Here is an 18,692-nt window from a genome sequence, read left to right as displayed (position 1 = left end):
ATCAGCAGCAACTTGTGGCTCAGTGAATAATAAAAGCAGCCGTAGACACAGCAGTAACTCAAGCTTTCTCCCCTCTCTTGTTTTACTCTGGTACAGAACAGAGGTGATACAGAAGTACGATGAAGAGTGAATTCAGACGGACAACATTCCTTTAGAGAAAACAAACAATGAACAATGGCTACCAGGAATGAGGAAAGAGAGATGACATGTGATAAAAGGAACGGGGTTGGGTGCAGAGTCTTGAAACCACGACAGGACAGGATGGTGGAGCTTCTGGATGTTTAGCTGAAGACACAAGAAACAAGAGACAGTGATGAAGTGTGTGTGTCCACATTAGTGATGGAAGCAACACAAGAAGGCAGCAGAAGGCTGTTACAGGTCTGTTGTAGAGGAATAGAGTCATGGCTTGTTTCACAAAGACAACAAATGGTGACATCATTGATAAATAACTGCCAGAGCAAATTCCTGAGAATTGCAAAGCAATTTTCTAACAGGGGGTAGTGTTGAAGGAGCTTTGCACCAAGTCTGTCCCTGTGCTCTGTAAGACTGTGACTTTCTAAGGACTAAAGGAAATACTCCTGAATTAAAAACAAGTTAGACCTGTACTGTACTGTAAGGTCTTATTTACTAGATCCTCTTCATTCCGCAGCCTTTGTACATGTTGACCTCCCCCTAAAAGCATGCATGCTAAGTCAGATTCCCACTGGAATGACACAAATCAGTACTTACATGGAGGTCATGTCATTGAGTGCGTGGTCCAGTTCCTCACTGATGGCTTTGTACTTGAGTTTCTGTGCATACAGCTCATCTGAAAGGTGTGTTGCAAAGGAAAAGGGACACAAATAAGAGAGGAAATTATTGGAATTGTGGAATATGAAATATAAATACATGTAAAGTCATGGATTGACATTTTATAGAAAACTCTCAATTAGAAAAAACTTCCAACGAGCAAATGTCAAAATGTCAAAAGTAAGCGTAATTAATCTAGAAAAGCTGTAACTGTTATTGGTCGTGGTAGGAATTAAAAATATTTGAATTGGAATTGTAAACAGAATTGGACACAAGTGGAAAAATGCTCATGATTTTCTTAATGATGGAAAAAGTGTCCATCCAATGTAACATATCATTTTCTATACTGTAGGTTTTAGCAATTGTTCCAAAAATGAAGCCATTTTGTTGTAAACACTGAATGAAATCCACAATTTGAATTGTAAACCTAAGCTGACAAATGCAATCACCTTGCAACCATTTCCCTACTCATTTATATGAAATTGTTCATAAAACAACAAAAACTATTGATTTCTTTAAAACATCTTGTGATAACACCTAAATAATACGACTCAGCTTCTTCTCTTGTCTTCTGTAGCACTTCGAGTCACTGTCATCGTACTTCCTGTTATGGTTAAGCTAGTAGGCTATTGCTCAAAGCAGAAGACTGCTATCACCACATCTCAAATCATGTGTCCAAATTCAGTGTTGTTATGTATAGTAGTTTCCTTTTTTTTCTTAAGTCTATTTAAAGGATGCAGGTAGTAGCCTACTGGTTCAATGAGCAATGAATGTTGTACCTTCCAGATCATCAATAGTCTTCTCCAGCTTGGCCACAGATCTCTCTGCAAACTCAGCCCTGGTCTCAGCCTGAGGAGACAAAGCATGAGTCAGCGTCAAATCAGAATACATGTTTGGTCAACAACTCTAGATTGTACAATGGATTTTAATGAAGGAACTGCCATTTAAATAAAGGGTTTACAATATCTTCTAGTCATCACTCCTTCTTCCTCACCTCTTTCAGCTTGTCAGTCAGGATCTTGATCTCTTCCTCATACTTGTCCTCCTTTTGAGAGTACTGTAATGAGAAAGAAGATTAGTCAGGTTGTGATTTATGCTCATGACCTGATCGCAGATGTCACAATCCTCCTCTCTGTCACTACCTTCTCAGCCTGGGCCTCCAGAGACTTCAGGTTGTTGGTGACGTTCTTCAGTTCCTCCTCCAGCTCAGCACATTTACTAGTTTAGGGTTTAGGGAAGGAAGGAGAAAAAAAGGGACATCAGATTAGTTTGGACAAAAGTAGTGGGCTGTGCATTTCAACCCTAGGCCTTCAGTAGTGTCCTACCTAAATAAACCCACCTCTTAATACCATTATTATGACGTCACGGCTATAGAAACCATTACTATAATACAGAAACGCAGTATAACAGGGCGCCGCATCACAGAAAGGTATCTAATGTAGCGGGAATGAATGCCATTACACAGGCCCGCCCCTCCCTACACGCAGATCACGCAGACTGCGCAGACCTTGCGGAGGGGGCCTCCTCTCATGCGGTGCAATTGGTATTATGTGCAAATGCGGCAGAACTATGCGCGCCACAGTTTCCCCGCTGCGAGGCTCCGGCGCTAACAGTACAGGAGCGTGCACCAAGGCGCGTGCACCAAGGCGCCGTGCACCAAGGCGCGTGCACCAAGTGCACCAAGGAGCGTGCTCGCGTGCACCAAGGAGCGTGCACCAAGGAGCATGCACCAAGGAGGAGGGAAGATTCCAGTTTAGATTGAAATAATGTGCTTTTAGCTGCAGAAAGAGAAAAAGAGAAAAAGGAGAGAAGAGATTGATCGGGAAAGAGGTTGTCCTGGTGTTTTGCAATTTACCTCCCACCATTTCCTTTCAGCTTCCCTTTGGATGGTTCTGTGAGTCAGTGAGCCAGAGGGGACTGGCATATCTGCCGTAAGGTGAGAGGACAGAAAGAGTGAAGGAGTAGGCTGTGGAGAGAGCAGCCGGGGGATTTTCTGATGTGATCCAAGTCTCAGAGAGCAGGGAGGTCAAAGGATGCTGGGAGGCAAAGACAGAGGGGAACTGAGTCCTCCAGGAATCTGACTGGCAGTTCCAGAGGCCCTTTGTGAGAAGGTTTTGGAAAGTGTGTAAGAAGTATCTTCTGCGGTACCACCAGCCCACAGAGCGGCTTCTATCCTTCAGATGATCAACTTCTGATCACATTTCACAAAAGGAAATACATGATTTAGTGACCTAGAGAGCACAGCTGCATTTCGTTGTGGAAACCTGGTTTGTGAAATGACAATAAATGACCGTTGAACTTACAATACGATATTACTTTATTTGTCAGATCAAGTCTGAAATTTGACTTACGTCACAGCAGCTCCATGTCCAACATGAACAGACAAGTATCCAGACACAATACATGAAACACAAACAAAAAACATTTAACATAACAGCACAATCAGTGAGAGAAAACATGCTCAAAGAGCCTTCAGCGTGCATCTGATCTGGGATCAGCTCTGTATTTACTGTGAGGATTGAAGGATGCACAAAGGATGCTTCAGTCTGACCTTATTGAATGGTGGGACCCTGTATCTCCGATTAGATGGTAGCAGTTCATATTCACTGTTCAGAACATGGTTTGGGTCAGAGATGATGTTGTTGGACAGCCTCACTAGGTTGTTATGATGAGTCATAGAGTCTCTGACAGGGTTGACCAACAATCTTTGAGCAGATTTTTAACAGGTGGAGCAGTTTTGATTTTAAAGCTGCTGACAAACATTTGTACCAGGTAGTATTGCAGTACTGCAGAATAGACATGATCACAGATGTAAAGAACAACAGAAGAATTTCTTTGCTCGCCCCAAAAGACCTAAGACGGCGGAGAAAATCAATTCTTTGTTTTGTCCTTTTGCACAGATATTCAATGTGATCCTTCCATGACAGCAGATGGTCAATCATTACACCCAAGTGTTTTTATGAAACTCCCTGCTTGATTTCATCTGTATGGAGGACAATGGGGACTTTATGGGAGTCAGATGGTGAGCCAAAAATGATTTCCTCAGTTTTCTTGGTGTTGATCTCAAGAGCTTTGTTATCAGTCCACTCCACCACCTGATTTACAGCCTGTTGGTGCAGCTCAGGGTCGTCTGTGTTACTGAGCAGAGATATTATTGCAGTATCATCAGAGTAGTTAATGATGACTTGATTTGGTGTGTTGGTACGACAATCATCAGTGTATAGAGTAAAGAGCACAGCTGAACTCACACAGCCCTGGGGGGCCCCTACATTGGTTGTGGTGGCAGATGACAGGGTTTTGTTAACCTTCACAAGTTGCTCTCTACTAGTGAGGAAAGCAGCATACCAGTAAATCAGGTATGGATTCCATTTTGGCCATTTTTGACACCAAGATGTCTGCTTATATTGTGTTGAATACTGATGAGAAGTCTAGGAAGAGGGCTATTGCATAGGTGTTGCGTTTATCTAAATGTTTAGTGATGATGTGAACCAAAATAGCCACAGCGTCTTCCGTACCGCACCCTTGTTTATAGGCAAATTGGTATGGATCCAGTTTGTCTTGTGTTGTACTGATAAGAAATCGGAGCAGAATTATTTCTTGTGATTTCATAATCACTGAGGTGAGGGCTATTGGTCTGTAGTCCTTATGTTCTTTTTGGCATGGCATTTTGGGCAGCGGTTTGATGTGTGAAGTTTTCCATGACAGAGGGATGGTGTGCGTGTCCATGAAAGCCTGAAAGATGGGTTGCCACACATGAGCCAGCTCAGTAGCAACGTTTTTCAGCAGAAAACCGCTGCACCCATCTGGCCCAGCCGCTTTCTTGGTGTTGGTGCACTGAAATGTTTTTCTGACCTCTTCGACACTGATGGTCATTTTGTCAGAGGAAGCAGGTATTATGGTTTCAAGCATTTCAGTGCATTTTTCAGAATTATCCAGTGACTCGAAACAGGTAAAGAACGTGTTTTATTTGTTAGCAAAACAAAATTCATTGTTCGTCACAATAGATTTAGCTGAGGAGGACATTCCTGTCTTGAACCCAAAGACATGTACAGACTCAAATAAATGGCCATTATATAGATACTCACGCCTCCGCAAGCTCCGCCCTCTCCTCTGTGCGCTCCAGCTCTGCTTCTACAATCACCAGCTTACGAGCCACCTGGACAAAAGCATTACATGTTTATGCTATGAGGTTTCATACTTAACAGAGTCGTAAATAACATAATCAAATCTTTGACAATCCCCAGTGAAAGTTTAGTATGTGGACTTGTCAGTTTGAGCTATCTTATTGTGACTTAATATTCAGGGGGGGCAGAGACGGGATGTTTCTGTAGGCCAACATGACTTCATGTCACCATGCACCTCAAAGCTAAAGGTGGCTAATGTTCGGCGTGATGACGTTTAGTCGTCTCATTTAGACACCTGTGAGCAACCGCTGTTTTAAGACTAATAGAAGCTTCAGACGTTCACCAGTGAGGTATTTACTGACGAGTTTGAATCTCTTCTGCTTGTGTTACCAGAGTTCATACCTCTAAGCAAAGACACGTTCAGAAGAAACCTGCAGTGTTAAAATGCTAACTTATTTCCAGGTTTTCTTACTGCACCACAACAATGGCTTTATGGCTAAATAAATGTAAATACTGTCAGCAAAACATACAGTTTGAATAATGTGCACTTTATTTTCTTGTTTATTCTGTACACATTATTTTGCACATCTACCTGACCATCCTTTCTCTGTTGCTCTTTCTGAGGTTTGTGAAATATTTTCCTTTTGGGGGGGAATTGTTCCTTAGAACAGAGGTGGTTGTACACTGTATACCCAGCTAGCGGGGAGCGTTCTCACAACTTTGTCTAACATTACCTATTGGTTCTAGTAAGGTTTTAAACAAATTTTTTAATCTGATGTTCAAAGAACCTTTTTAGGATGTTTATTTTTTCAAATAATGTTCCTATAAGGTTTAAGGTTAACTAAGACATAACGTTTTAACTGCAACATTCAGAGGATGTTTTGAGGATGTTATTAAGGCCTGAGATGACAGAAAGTTTTTTATAAAACGTTCCTTTAATGTGATATGTTAACAAAGGTGGAACGTTTTGCCTGCAACATTCTAAGGACGTGTTTTAGAGGTTTTTGGGTAACACATTAAAGATGTTCTCTATAAAATGTTTCCTCAATTTTACATGATAACAAATGAAGAACATTTTCAAAGCAACATTCTGAAAATGTTTTCAGGATGTTATTAAGGCCTGAGATGAGAGAAAGGGTTGTATAAAATGTTCCCTCAATGTTACATGATAACAAATGATGAACATTCTCCAAGAAACATTCTGAAAATGTTTTCAGGATGTTATTAAGGCCTGAGATGACAGAAAGTGTTTTATAAAATGTTCCTTTAATGTGATATGTTAACAAAGGTGGAACGTTTTGCCTGCAACATTCTAAGGACTTGTTTTGGACGTTGTTGGGTAACACATTAAAGATGTTCTGTATAAAACGTTCCCTCAATGTTACATGATAACAAATGAAGACCATTTTCAAAGCAACATTCTGAAAAATGTTGTCAGGATGTGATTGAGGCCTGAGATGACAGAAAGTGTTTTATAAAATGTTCCTTTAATGTGATATGTTAACAAAGGTGGAACGTTTTGCCTGCAACATTCTAAGGACGTGTTTTGGACGTTGTTGGGTAACACATTAAAGATGTTCTTTATAAAACGTTCCCTCAATGTTACATGATAACAAACGAAGAACATTTTCAAAGCAACATTCTGAAAAATGTTTTCAGGAAGTTATTGAGGCCTGAGATGAGAGAAAGGGTTGTATAAAATGTTCCCTCAATGTTACATGATAACAATTGAAGAACATTCTCCAAGAAACATTCTGAAAACGTTTTCAGGATGCTATTCTTTTTTTATAAAACGTTGCTGTTATGGCAAATATTAAAACGGTCATGTCAACGTCAGATTTATTTCTAGAGCGCTTTAAAACAAAACTTGTTGCATTTGTTTGAAAAGGATGTTTTAAAAAAAATCTGATGTCACCACATTTTACTTTTGAAAAAAACAAACAAGCCTGTAATTCATGATAAGCTGTAACCAGATATTGCATTTTTGCGGTGGCGTGTGTGAGGTCCAAGCTAGAAATGTTTGTTACCATTCGTTGTTCTAGGAATGTTTTCAGCGGGACGTTTTATTTTGGTTCCCAGAATGTTCTTCTGAAAGGTAGGATAACGTTCTTTAAAAACATTCTTGAAATGTTTGGTGATAACCTTCTTAAGATGTTTTTGATAACCTTCTTAAGATGTTTTGATAACATTATTAGAACATTATGCCCTACTGTTCTTAAAACGTTTTCAGCGGTGCGTTTTATTTTGGTTCCCAAAATGTTCTTCTGAAAGGTAGGATAACGTTCTCTAAAAACATTCTTAACATTTTTGGTGATAACTTTCTTAAGATGTATGAGCGCATACATCTTAATAATAAGTGCCGTTCGAATTCTCTACATGATAGGAAAGGAGGTTTCAAACTTCCTTTATAACCTCCTTTAGCGTAGGAACCACTGGACCTCCCTCACCGAAAGGAGAGGAGAAAATGCTGCCCCACAATGCCTTGCAGCCGCAGCATTTGCCATCACACAACAGTCGGCCGTTCACAGAAACAACCGATTATGACGGAGAAATTATATCATGAAACTTACGGTGCTTATTAAGCATTTTGAAACGTATGTGTTAAGTTGCCAAAGTGCTTTGTTTTGAACGTTCATCAGTATTATAATCAAAAAGAGAAATATGAACGTTAGTTTTTACTGAAATTATTAAATAAAGTCAACATTTCACGGAGCTGTGTGGTTTGTTCAACTTTTAAAATATGTTTGAATGGTGATATACACAGTGATAGATGTTAAGGACTAACGTTTATAATAAATACATCCCAGCTAGCGGGGAACGTTCTCACAACTTTGGCTAACGTTACCTATAGGTTCTAATAAGGTTTTAAATAAACGTTTTAAACTGATGTTCACATAACCTTTTTAGGATTTTTATTATTTCAAATAATGTTCCTATAAGGTTTAAGGTTAACTAAGACATAACGTTTTAACTGCAACATTCAGAGGATATTTTGAGGATGTTATTGAGGCCTTTCATGTGATAAGTCAACAAAGGTGGAACGTTTTGCCTCCAACATTCTAAGAATGTGTTTTGGACGTTGTTAGGGTAACACATTAAAGATGTTCTTTTATAGAACATTCCCTCAATGTTACATTATAACCAAAGAAGAACATTTTGAAAGCAACATTTGGATAATGTTTTCACGAGGTTATTATTTTTTTATAAAATGTTCCTGTGATGAGAAATATTAACAGGGTCATGGTCAACGTCAGATTTATTTGTAGTGCGCTTTAAAAAACAAAGTTGTTGCATTTGTTTGAAAAGGATGTTTAAAAGAAATCTGATGTCACCACATTTTCCTTTTTAGAAAAAAACAAGCACGTAATTCATGATATTGCATGTTTGCGTAGGCATGTCTGAGTTCCCAGCTAGACATTGTTGGTTCTAAAAACATTTTGAGAATGTTACCATTCATTGTTCTAGGAATGGTTTAATCGAGAAGTTTTATTTTGGTTCCTAGAATGTACTTCTGAAAGGTAGGATAACGTTCTCTAAAAACATTCTTGAAATGTTTGGTGATAACATTCTTTGAACATTATACCCCAAGTGTTTTTGTTGTTTATGCATATATCTCTATTGTCATATGGATCGAATAACACTTAGAAAACCAAAGACAGACATATAGAAGAACGGACCGACTATCACTGCCCGTCCCTGAAACCCCTGTTAGTGTTTGTATGTGTTTTTTTCTACTGTGTGTCTCTCTCTCTGCCTGCTGGTCTGCTCTACACGGCTGGGAGCAATCTCCAATCAACCACACCTGCAACCTGCTCGTCAGCCACACTATGAAAATCTGCAGCCTGCACTCATTCCCTGCTGGATTGTTGCCGTGAACGGTTTGTTGCATGCTGCTCTAGCTTTTTACCAGCATATTCTTTGACAACTTTGCCTGCTTTTGCCTCACACTGATTTTTGTGTCTCTCCCAGGAGGAATCCAAGGCCTTCCACACTCCCAAGACCAGCCAGGCCTCTCTACCCACCTTGGAACAACTGTTTCCCACTGCTACCATAACTGGGGTTACGTAATGTAACCCAGCTTCTATGAGTATAGGCGCAGCCCTCTAAGGCTATCGCTATTGGGTAATCCCTCCTGCACGTGTGCAGCACTGACAGATTTAATCCACGCCCACCTATGACGTGGGCCCCACCTCCGGGCTCACTTCCGTATAAATAGGAAGTAGGCCCTACTATCTACTCCCACACAAACAGCTTTTCTTCAGCTATTCGCGGAGCCAGTGGGGCCCGACCCTTAGAGGGCTGCGCCTATACTCATAGAAGCTGGGTTACATTACGTAACCCCAGTTCTATATCGTATAAGGCTTCGCCCTCTAAGGCTATCGCTATTGGGTTAAGGGCGAAGCAGGATGTAGTCTACGCCCCACTGGTTCCGTCCGTTACCAGAAGCACAAAACACACCTACTCAGTTAATAACCCATATCCATTTCGTCCTGCGTAAAAATGGAGCATCACATTCCCAGGGAATATATCATTTAAAAAATGAATATTCTCCATAAGGGAACGAGGGTAGGCTTACTTATGCTACCTATCGTTTATAAGAGATAGAGACCGAGTCTCCTTTAAATAAAACGATCAAGAGAGGGGGGAAAAGGGCAGCTCTCTAAGTGCCTACCGGCCGGAGAGAGGGCACGCAATTAAAAAACCCCGACATTAGTCATTCTGACAGGCTATTCAGCACTGAATGTGTCAGAGAGGAATGGGAGACATCCCTCAAATAAAAACGAATAAAAGAACAGGGTGAAGACCAAGATGCAGCCGTGCAAATGTCTTCCACTGTCATTCCTCCGTGCAACGCCGTAGAGGTTGAAACTCCCCTGGTGCTGTGCGCTTTAATGTTCTCCGGGGGATCCAACCCAGAGGAGACATACGCCTGTGACACCGCCTCACATAGCCAGTGTGACAGGCGCTGTGTAGATAGAGGCTGCCCTAATGAGCGCTCTCTATAATGTACAAACAGACGCTGGGATTTGCGTAAAGCAGCCGTGCGTGCAATATAGCCTGCCAGCGCGCGCACGGGACAGAGGAGATGAAAAGTGGCTTCTTCCTCCGATATGTGAGGAGGGGGAAAGAAGCCCTTCAAGGTTATCACTCTTGATCTAAAAGAGCTTGTTATCACCTTTGGCATAAACGCCGGGTTCGGGCGTAATACAGCTGAGCTGCCATCTCCTTGGATCTGGAGACACGACGGAGCCACCGAGAGAGCAGACAAGTCACTCACCCTTTTAGCTGATGTCAGAGCTAAGCAGAGCTACTTTGACTGACAAAAACTTCAGGGGAACCTGATCTAATGGTTCAAAAGGAGCTTTACCCAGTGCGCGCAGCACTAAAGCCAAATCCCATTGAGGCGCTAAAGCGCGTGACACCGGTCTGAGTCTCTGTACTCCTCGTAGAAAACGTTTTGTCAGAGGGTGACTGAACACCGTGCTGATCTCAAAACCTACGTGGCATGAAGAAATGGCAGCGGCATATGTTTGTATCGTGCTATAAGCCAAATTCCTGTCCAGCAACAGCTGGAGGAATGACAGCACGTGAGGCAGGGGACACGTAACGGGGTCCAAGCCTTTCCCTACACACCAACTCTACAAGTTGTACCGTCTGTAAAGCAGCTTCCTCTCTGGAGCGGGCCAGCAATAGCAGGTCGTCCAGATAAAATAACACTCTCATCCCTCTTCTGCGTAGCGGCTCCAGCGCCGTCTCTACACACTTTGAAAAAGTGCGTGGAGCCAGAGAATATCCGAACGGCAGTCGATTGAACTGGTACGCTATTCCCTGGAATGAAAAACGCAGGAATTTCCTGTGTTTTGGGATGATGGTTATGTGGAAGTAAGCATCCTTCAGGTCTATGGAGGTGCACCAATCTCCCTGGTGAACACACTCCATTACCTGTTTGATTGTCAGCATATGAAACGGTCTTTTCATTATCACCCTGTTGAATGCTGACAGATCTAGGATGGGTCTCATCCCCCCGGTCTTTTTCGGGATAAGAAAATAACGGGAGAAAAACCCCCGATTTTCTTTCCCCTGAGGAACCCTGGAAATTGCTTTCTTTAACAGGAGTTTCCGCAGCTCTGACTGGAGCGCAAGACACTGTTCTTGGGATGACAGGAGCGTTTCCTGAATCCCCTCGAACTGCGGGGGGGGGGTAAGGCAAATTGCAGAGAGTACCCTCTGCTGATCAGCCTGCTCATCCATCCGTCCATTAAACATAGCCGCCTCCACTCTGAGCACCGCTCTGAGAGCAGGCGTACCTGTTTTTGTTGTGTTGTGGTAGTCATGGTGACAAGCCATGCCAGAGCCCTTGCCGCCGTTGCCCGTGAAGCAACCCAAGGGGGGCCCCGCCCTAAAGGGCTTTGAAGGGGTCTCCACACGCTGCATCACATACCGGCTCTCAACCTGTCTCTGTTTAGGAGAAGACTCATCAACAGGACCCTGAGGCGGGTTTATGCTCCAACTCGTGGAGGTGTGTGCAGTGCTATTCACCTCGTGCGTAATAGCCGCGCTAGGCTTAATACGACTGTTTGTAGGCACAACTGGAACAGAGAAAAAACTGCGCTGCTTGTTACCCGAAAGGATAGAAGTAGCCGGTTTAAATGTCAAGCCCTGTTGTCTTTTAACCGACTGGTTAAATACCGCAGGCTTATACAGCGAGCCTTGCTGTTTTCTAACCGACAGATTAGAAACAGCTGGCTCAAACGGCGAGTCCTTCTGTCTTTTACCCGAAAAGGAAAAAACAGATGGAATATGCAACAAGTCCCGCTGCCTTTTAACCAATAGATTAATGGCAGCCGGCCTGACTAGTAATGACTATTCCGGCCTGACTAGTAATGTTTGTACATTATAGAGAGCGCTCATTAGGGCAGCCTCTATCTACACAGCGCCTGTCACACTGGTGTAATGTACTAGGGACGGGTGGCGCAGTGGTCTGTGCGTTTGATCATCAGATCAAGGGGGTGTTGGGGAACTCCAGTTCGAAACCCGCTCCCGCCCCACTGCGTCATGCCGTTGTGTCCTTGGGCAAGACACTTCACCCGAATTTGCTCCTGTGGGTATTGTCCACAGTATGTGTATAATATCAATGTGTACTTGTAAAAACGCCTCGATGACTTTGAGGTGTGAAGATGGGCGGTGTGGCGCAGTGCATTGATCAAGGGGATGAAACCCGCCGCTGCTGCGTCTGTAAAGCCGTTGTGTCCTTGGGCAAGACACTTCACCTGAACTTGCTCCTGTGGGTATTGTCCACAGTAGATGACCATTACATATATGTATGATCTGTATATGTAATGTGTATTTGTAAAGCGCTTTGAGTCATTGATAAAGCGCTATAATAAATATAAGGATTATTATTATTATTATTAGTGTGGGGGACATGTGAGACACAGTTGCTACAGACACACTGTTGAGATTTGAATCGTTTTTATTCAAAATTCTCTCTTCCCACATAACCCCCCCAAAGAGTCATCTTCGGTTTTGTTTCCTCGGAGGTTCCCTCGGAGGAGCAGACCAGGAGCGGGGGTTCCTTTTTCCCCTCCGACTCGACGCCTGCAGATCCTGTCTCTGTGGCGGAGGAGCGGAGACCTGGGACGGAGCCCCTGCAGCTGCCGAAGGGCGATTCTGACGCCGTTGCTGTTCTCGCCGTTGCCCGCGCTGCCCTCGCTGAGACTGTTGCGGGGGCTGCGGGTGCTGTCGTTGCTGTCGCTGCTGTTGCTGAGGACGTTTGTCCTGAAGCCAGCTAGCGTGACGCCTTATGTCTTCTGCCTGCTCCGCGGCAGATTTCATAGACTCCACCATGGTGTGGAACTGTGGCCCAAACAGTCCGTCCGGACTGACTGGCGCCTCCAGCAGCTCCTTTCCTGCACCCTCCGGTATATTCCCCTGCTGTAGCCAGAGGTACCGTTGAACCTGTGTCACCCATGTCGCAATCCGCGCCTGCAAGACTGCGACTGCTGCGCACAGGGTAAGTGCAGTACTAGCCGCCTTACCTATCTCCTCAGCCTCCACTGAGGACATGGTTTTAGACTGCTCTGACATTTCCACCATGGAATTTGACAGCAACGCTATATTGTTTGCCGCCGCCGACGCCTGGAACGCACACTGATGCATGCGGTCAGTCTGTCGGGCGACAAACCGATCTTTGGCGGCAGCCAACATGGGTTGCCGTCCGGAAACCGTGCTGGCCTGCCTAGCCCCAAAGAATGCCGTGAGGTTCGGCTCTAGAGGAGGCACGGTCGGGAAATTCACGTCCGTGAATCCCTCCACTCTCGTGAGGGGCACGTATGTCCCTATCGGAGCTTTCATTGCTCCAGGGTCCCTCGCTGCCCCCTCCTGGTACTTCCTTATGGCCGGGAAGCGTGGCCAGATCGGGTCAGTCCTAACCCTGTGCACCCGGGAGAACACCCCGGACATATCATCCGGCGGTGAGCTCTCCTGAGCTAGGGGAACAGGGAGATTTCTCCAGGCGGCCGCCTTAGATATAATATCCGGAAGTTCTAGGAGGATCCCACCGATCGATGGCAACGCCGTGGCGCCGGAGATAGGGATCACTGGGACGTACACCGGCCCTGCACCGGGCCCCATACCTGTCTCCTCCGTCCGGAGGGGAGAGATGATGGGGGAATCACCCGGTGATCCCTGAATGGAGGGGACGTAGTCGTCCGACTCGTGCCCTCCACTCGGATCCAGGAAATCAAGGGCTTTGTCCCCGGAGTACTCCTCCTGGACGTGCCAATCGTCCTCGGCGGCCGCAGCAGCGAGAGCGTCCGCTCTCTGCTGTCTGAGGGCCAGCGGGAGACGGGCACAATGCGAGCAAGACACCCCGGGATTGAGAGCAGCGTTCGCATGCTCTAATCCCAGGCAGGACTCACACTGTGAGTGCCTGTCAAAACTCATAATGTAGCCCGTTCCGCATACGAGGCAATCCCTGACACAGCCTTGACTTTCCTGTCCAGTCTCCATTTTACCGGAAAACAGAAGCTTTTTAGGAGGAATGCTTGTGTTACGGTAAGTAGCTCTTAACAGAACTGTTTTTGCCTGACAATGCTTCTGCAACGGAGTGCTGAAGAAAAGTGGGAGTAGATAGTAGGGCCTACTTCCTATTTATACGGAAGTGAGCCCGGAGGTGGGGCCCACGTCATAGGTGGGCGTGGATTAAATCTGTCAGTGCTGCACACGTGCAGGAGGGATTACCCAATAGTGATAGCCTTAGAGGGCGAAGCCTTATACGATATAGAACCAACCTCCACTCCCAGCTCCCCTTTTCTAATAAACAAATGTTACTTTCACCAGCTGATTCTGTGTCATCCTTTTACATGTGTTAATAGTCAAATTCCAATAGTTAAGTAAACTATCATAATCATCCTAATGACCACAGTGGTCAGTCCACTTACCCAGGAATTTTGAGTTGAACAATTACAGGAATATTATGTCTTTATGTTCTAATAATGTTAACATATTTTAGTAAATTGTTACCATAGAACATTTGCATAATTTCTTTAACATAAACCATGTTATCCTTCTCTAAAATAATAACATTCTGGCAACATAAAAAATCTAATTTGTAGCTGGAAATGTTTTAAGAACAGTAGGGCATCATGTTCTAACAATGTTATCAAAAACATTTTAAGAATGTTTTTAGAGAACGTTATCCTACCTTTCAGAAGAACATTCTGGGAACCAAAATAAAAGCTTCTGGCGAAAACGTTTTAAGAACAGTAGGGCATAATGTTCTAACAATGTTTTCAAAAACATTTTAAGAAGGTTATCACCAAACATTTTAAGAATGTTTTTAGAGAGCGTTATCCTACCTTTCAGAAGAACATTCTGGGAACCAAACAAAAACTTCCTGCTGAAAACGTTTTAAGAATATGAGGGCATAATGTTCTAACAATGTTATCACCAAACATTTTAAGAATGTTTTGAGAGATTGTTATCATACCTTTCAGAAGATCGTTCTGGGAACCAAACAAAAACTTCCCGCTAAAAACGTTTTAAGAATAGGAGGGCATAATGTTCTAACAATGTTATCACCAAACATTTTAAGAATGTTTTTAGAGAACGTTATCCTACCTTTCAGAAGAACGTTCTCGGAACCAAACAAAAACTTCCCGCTGAAAACCTTCCAAGAACAATGACTGTAACATTCTCAGAATGTTTTTAGAACCAAACGTTTCTAGCTGGGTCGTCTGTAAAGACCCCTGAAGCCAAATGTGTTAATGGTAATATTGGGCTATATAAATCAAATACGATGACTGATACTGTAAAACAAAGTCCTTTCAGATGATGACTTTTTGGGTTCCTGAAGAAGCGTCACCATTGAAGTGTCTCAGCCCCCACCTTGTGCAGTAACCCTAACCCTAACCCCCAGAACACTCACCTCCTCATACTTGCGGTCGGCCTCCTCTGCGATGTGTTTGGCCTCCTTCAGCTGGATCTCCTGAAGCTCCATCTTCTCTTCATCCTTTTGGGCCCTGTTCTCAATCACCTTCATGCCTCTGCACACACAAATCATTAGTTATTTCTTGCATCGTACAAACTTTTCAAAATTGAAAAAACTTTCTTAGACAATGTGCATATGAATTGCTTCCTATGTAGCAGAAGAACATTCATTGATATATGAATGCTATCAGCAGACTGTCAAAATTATGTAAGCTTTAATGCTATGCGAAGTATTAATATTAGCACCTGATTTAGTTGTAGGCCTAGTCTTAGACTGTTGAGGAACATGTTACTCAGTGTGTGTCAAGTTCTAGTATTTATTTGTCAATTCAAAACAACATGGAACACATTCTTTGATAGATTGATGAATTAGTTCATTTACATTTGGTTGAAGTCTGCTGTAACATTATGATCCCTTGCTAAACCAATCTATGCGTGCCACATGACCTGACCAGCTGCACCGTATGTGCGGGACCATCCGTCAGCAGGTCATTAAAAGCAGTCTTCACAGACTGTGGTGGATTCTTAATCAGTCTCGTAGTTTAGTTAGTAGTAAGTAAGACTTGCACATAGACATGTACAGATATGTATTATTAATATTAATAATACATATCTGAATATGTGTAAGCTCAGCTACTCTGTATTGTCCCATATTATTGTTGTTGTGTTTATTCAAACTCAGAGGTGGAAGAAGTAGTCAGATGTTTTACTTGAGTAAAGGTACTCAGATCTTGTACTTGAGTAAAAGTAGAAGTACTCAGATGTTGTATTTGAGTAAAAGTTTAAGTACTCAGATCTTGTACTTGAGTAAAAGGAGAAGTACTCAGATCTTGTACTTGATTAAAAGTAGAAGTACTAAGATGTTGTACTTGAGTAAAAGTAGAAGTACTCAGATCTTGTACTTGAGTAAAAGTAGAAGTACTCAGATCTTGCACTTGAGTAAAAGTTGAAGTACTCAGATGTTGTACTGGAGTAAAAGTAGAAGTATTCAGATCTTGTACTGGAGTAAAAGTTGAAGTACTCAGATCTTGTACTTGAGTAAAAGTAGAAGTACTCAGATCTTGTACTTGAGTAAAAGTAGAAGTACTCAGATCTTGTACTTGAGTAAAAGTAGAAGTACCAGAGTGTAGGAATACTCTGTTACAGTAAAAGTCCTGCATTCAAAATGTTCCTCAAGTGAAATTAGAAAAGTATTCTCATCAAAATATAGTGAAAGTAGCGACAGTAAAAGTAGTCATTGTGCAGATTGGTCCATTTCAGAATAATAGATATGATATGTTTTAGAATGATTGATCATGAAAGTGTTCTCAAAACTGGTAAAGGTACAGCTAGTTTGAATGACTTTGTATACTGCAGGGTAGCTTGTGAATTTACTCCAGGTGGAACTAAAGTCTGATTTAACACTTGATTATATTTCACATCATTCATCCAGCATCAAATGTAACTACTCAAGTAAAGTACAAGTATCTCAAAACTGTACTCAAGCTAAGTACTTTAGTAAATCTACTTAGTAACTTTACACCACTGTTCATACTGTTAAACGATGTTCTATCCTATGTTTAACCCTTATTTCCGTTGCTGCTGTGACTCCTGAAGGGGCTGGATATATTTGTATCTTTAATCACAGCATGTTTCACCTCTCGCTCTCATCTGCAGCCTTCTCCGCCTCCTCCAGCTTCTGCAGAGCGGTGGCCAGCCTCTCCTGAGCTCGGTCCAGCTCCTCCTCCACCAGCTGGATGCGTCTGTTCAGGGAGGCCACCTCTGCTTCAGCCTGAGCAGACACGGTCAGGACGGATCATAGAAAACCACTGTTGCTAATGCCAATGCATATTCATTTGTATATGTATTCTGAAGCCAATGTAAAGCAGAATATGATTTGTTCACACACTGTAGCTTATGGAAATGTGTTGCTTGCCGAGGATCTGCATATCTGGTTTTAAGAGGCTGAATATGACCCTGTAATTTTAGACTGCAGATCAGAAAGTCATGACACCAAGGTCGTAAGTATGTGTGGAAGCTTTTGCATTCTCCTCATAGGGGAGTTGACTTGTTAAACGTAACTGCCTGACATTAAAATTACAATGGCAATGACATTGAGAGTGGTGGGGGCAGCGCAGCTAAATGGAACAAGGTCAATACTAAAGATTTGAAATCTCTTAATGTATGTTATTTTTTAAATAAATCCCAATGATAACATATTAACATATTGGCTCTTGACTGGGTTGCATTTTATTCTTATTTTATTCTGATTGTATTCATATTTTATTCCTTACCATTTATTTTTATTATTTTGATATGAAACCAGTTTTTTCCCATTCTGCGTTGGTTTTCTTCAATCAAAAGCTTTCTGTTATTCTGGTTATACCTGGGAGGGGGGAGATAGTATTGTATTTTGTAAATTATCTATGTGTTGGTTTTTGAAGCACTTAGAGTTACCTTTGTGTATGAAAAGTGCTATATCAATAAAGTTTGATTTGATATATTTTAATGTGCGCTTGATTTAAAAAAAAATAAAACCCCTTGACATCCATCTTGACATAATGCCACGCCCTGACATGGTATTTGTACCAGTCCTTCTCTGGAGGCAGAACAATGCGGCTGACAGCTGCTGGGCTTCTATATAAAGACTGAGAGACATTGTTGAGCAAAGACTCTGAAACTGAACAGTATCGGCAGATTTCAGACTGCAATGTTTTCATTTCCTTTATTCTCAGATTGTAGATCACCATAGGTGCTGCTTCAAGAAACTATAGTTATAACCAGTGGTTGAAAAAGTATTCAGAGGCTTTACTTGAGTAACAGTACCAATACACTGTTGTACAAATTGTATTATAAGTAACAGTCCTGCATTCAAAATCTTACATGAGAATAATAAAGTATTATCAGCAGGTTCTTAAAGTATACAAAGTAATGATTGTGCCTTATATGTGTGTATATAATTATTTATTATATTTGTGACATTTCTAGTTAGTATGAGTGCATCAAGAAGCATTTTACTTCTCTGATTGTAACCTTTTAATAATTAGACTATTTTAAGAATGAGTTACTCCACTAGTTTAATTTTAAGAGATGCATTTTCTTAAAAGTGTTAAATAAATTATTAGTAAAATTACATGATTTCCCTTTTAAATGTAGTGGAATAGAAGTATAAAGTAGCATGAAATGGAAATACTCAAGTAAAGTATAATTAGCTCAAAATTGTACAATACTAGTAGATGTACTTGGTTACTTCCCACCACTGGTTATAAGCATAGAAGTCTGTGCTTTTATTTCTGTAAGCAGTGTACC

General features: G+C 42.2%; 1 protein-coding gene across 1 annotated transcript in view; it reads right to left on the bottom strand.

Moving 5' to 3' along the window:
• Nucleotides 1-54: 54 nt before the first annotated feature.
• The window catches only part of LOC307021327 (tropomyosin alpha-1 chain-like), a 23,687-nt gene continuing 5,049 nt past the window's right edge, over nucleotides 55-18,692 (bottom strand). The window contains exons 3-10 of the mRNA XM_079653345.1: nucleotides 17,042-17,175; nucleotides 15,343-15,460; nucleotides 4,875-4,945; nucleotides 1,932-2,007; nucleotides 1,784-1,846; nucleotides 1,569-1,638; nucleotides 730-808; nucleotides 55-285 (exon numbers count right to left, since the gene is read on the bottom strand). Of these exons, the coding sequence (XP_079509471.1) occupies nucleotides 282-285; nucleotides 730-808; nucleotides 1,569-1,638; nucleotides 1,784-1,846; nucleotides 1,932-2,007; nucleotides 4,875-4,945; nucleotides 15,343-15,460; nucleotides 17,042-17,175 (615 nt within the window). The 3' untranslated portion in view covers nucleotides 55-281. The remainder of the gene's footprint in view (nucleotides 286-729; nucleotides 809-1,568; nucleotides 1,639-1,783; nucleotides 1,847-1,931; nucleotides 2,008-4,874; nucleotides 4,946-15,342; nucleotides 15,461-17,041; nucleotides 17,176-18,692) is intronic.

Source organism: Notothenia rossii (assembly GCF_949606895.1).
Source record: "Notothenia rossii genome assembly, chromosome: 10".
In the NCBI taxonomy this organism is placed as follows: Eukaryota; Metazoa; Chordata; class Actinopteri; order Perciformes; family Nototheniidae; genus Notothenia; species Notothenia rossii.
Note: the sequence above shows the minus strand (reverse complement) of the source record. Positions and strands in the feature narration are given on the sequence as shown.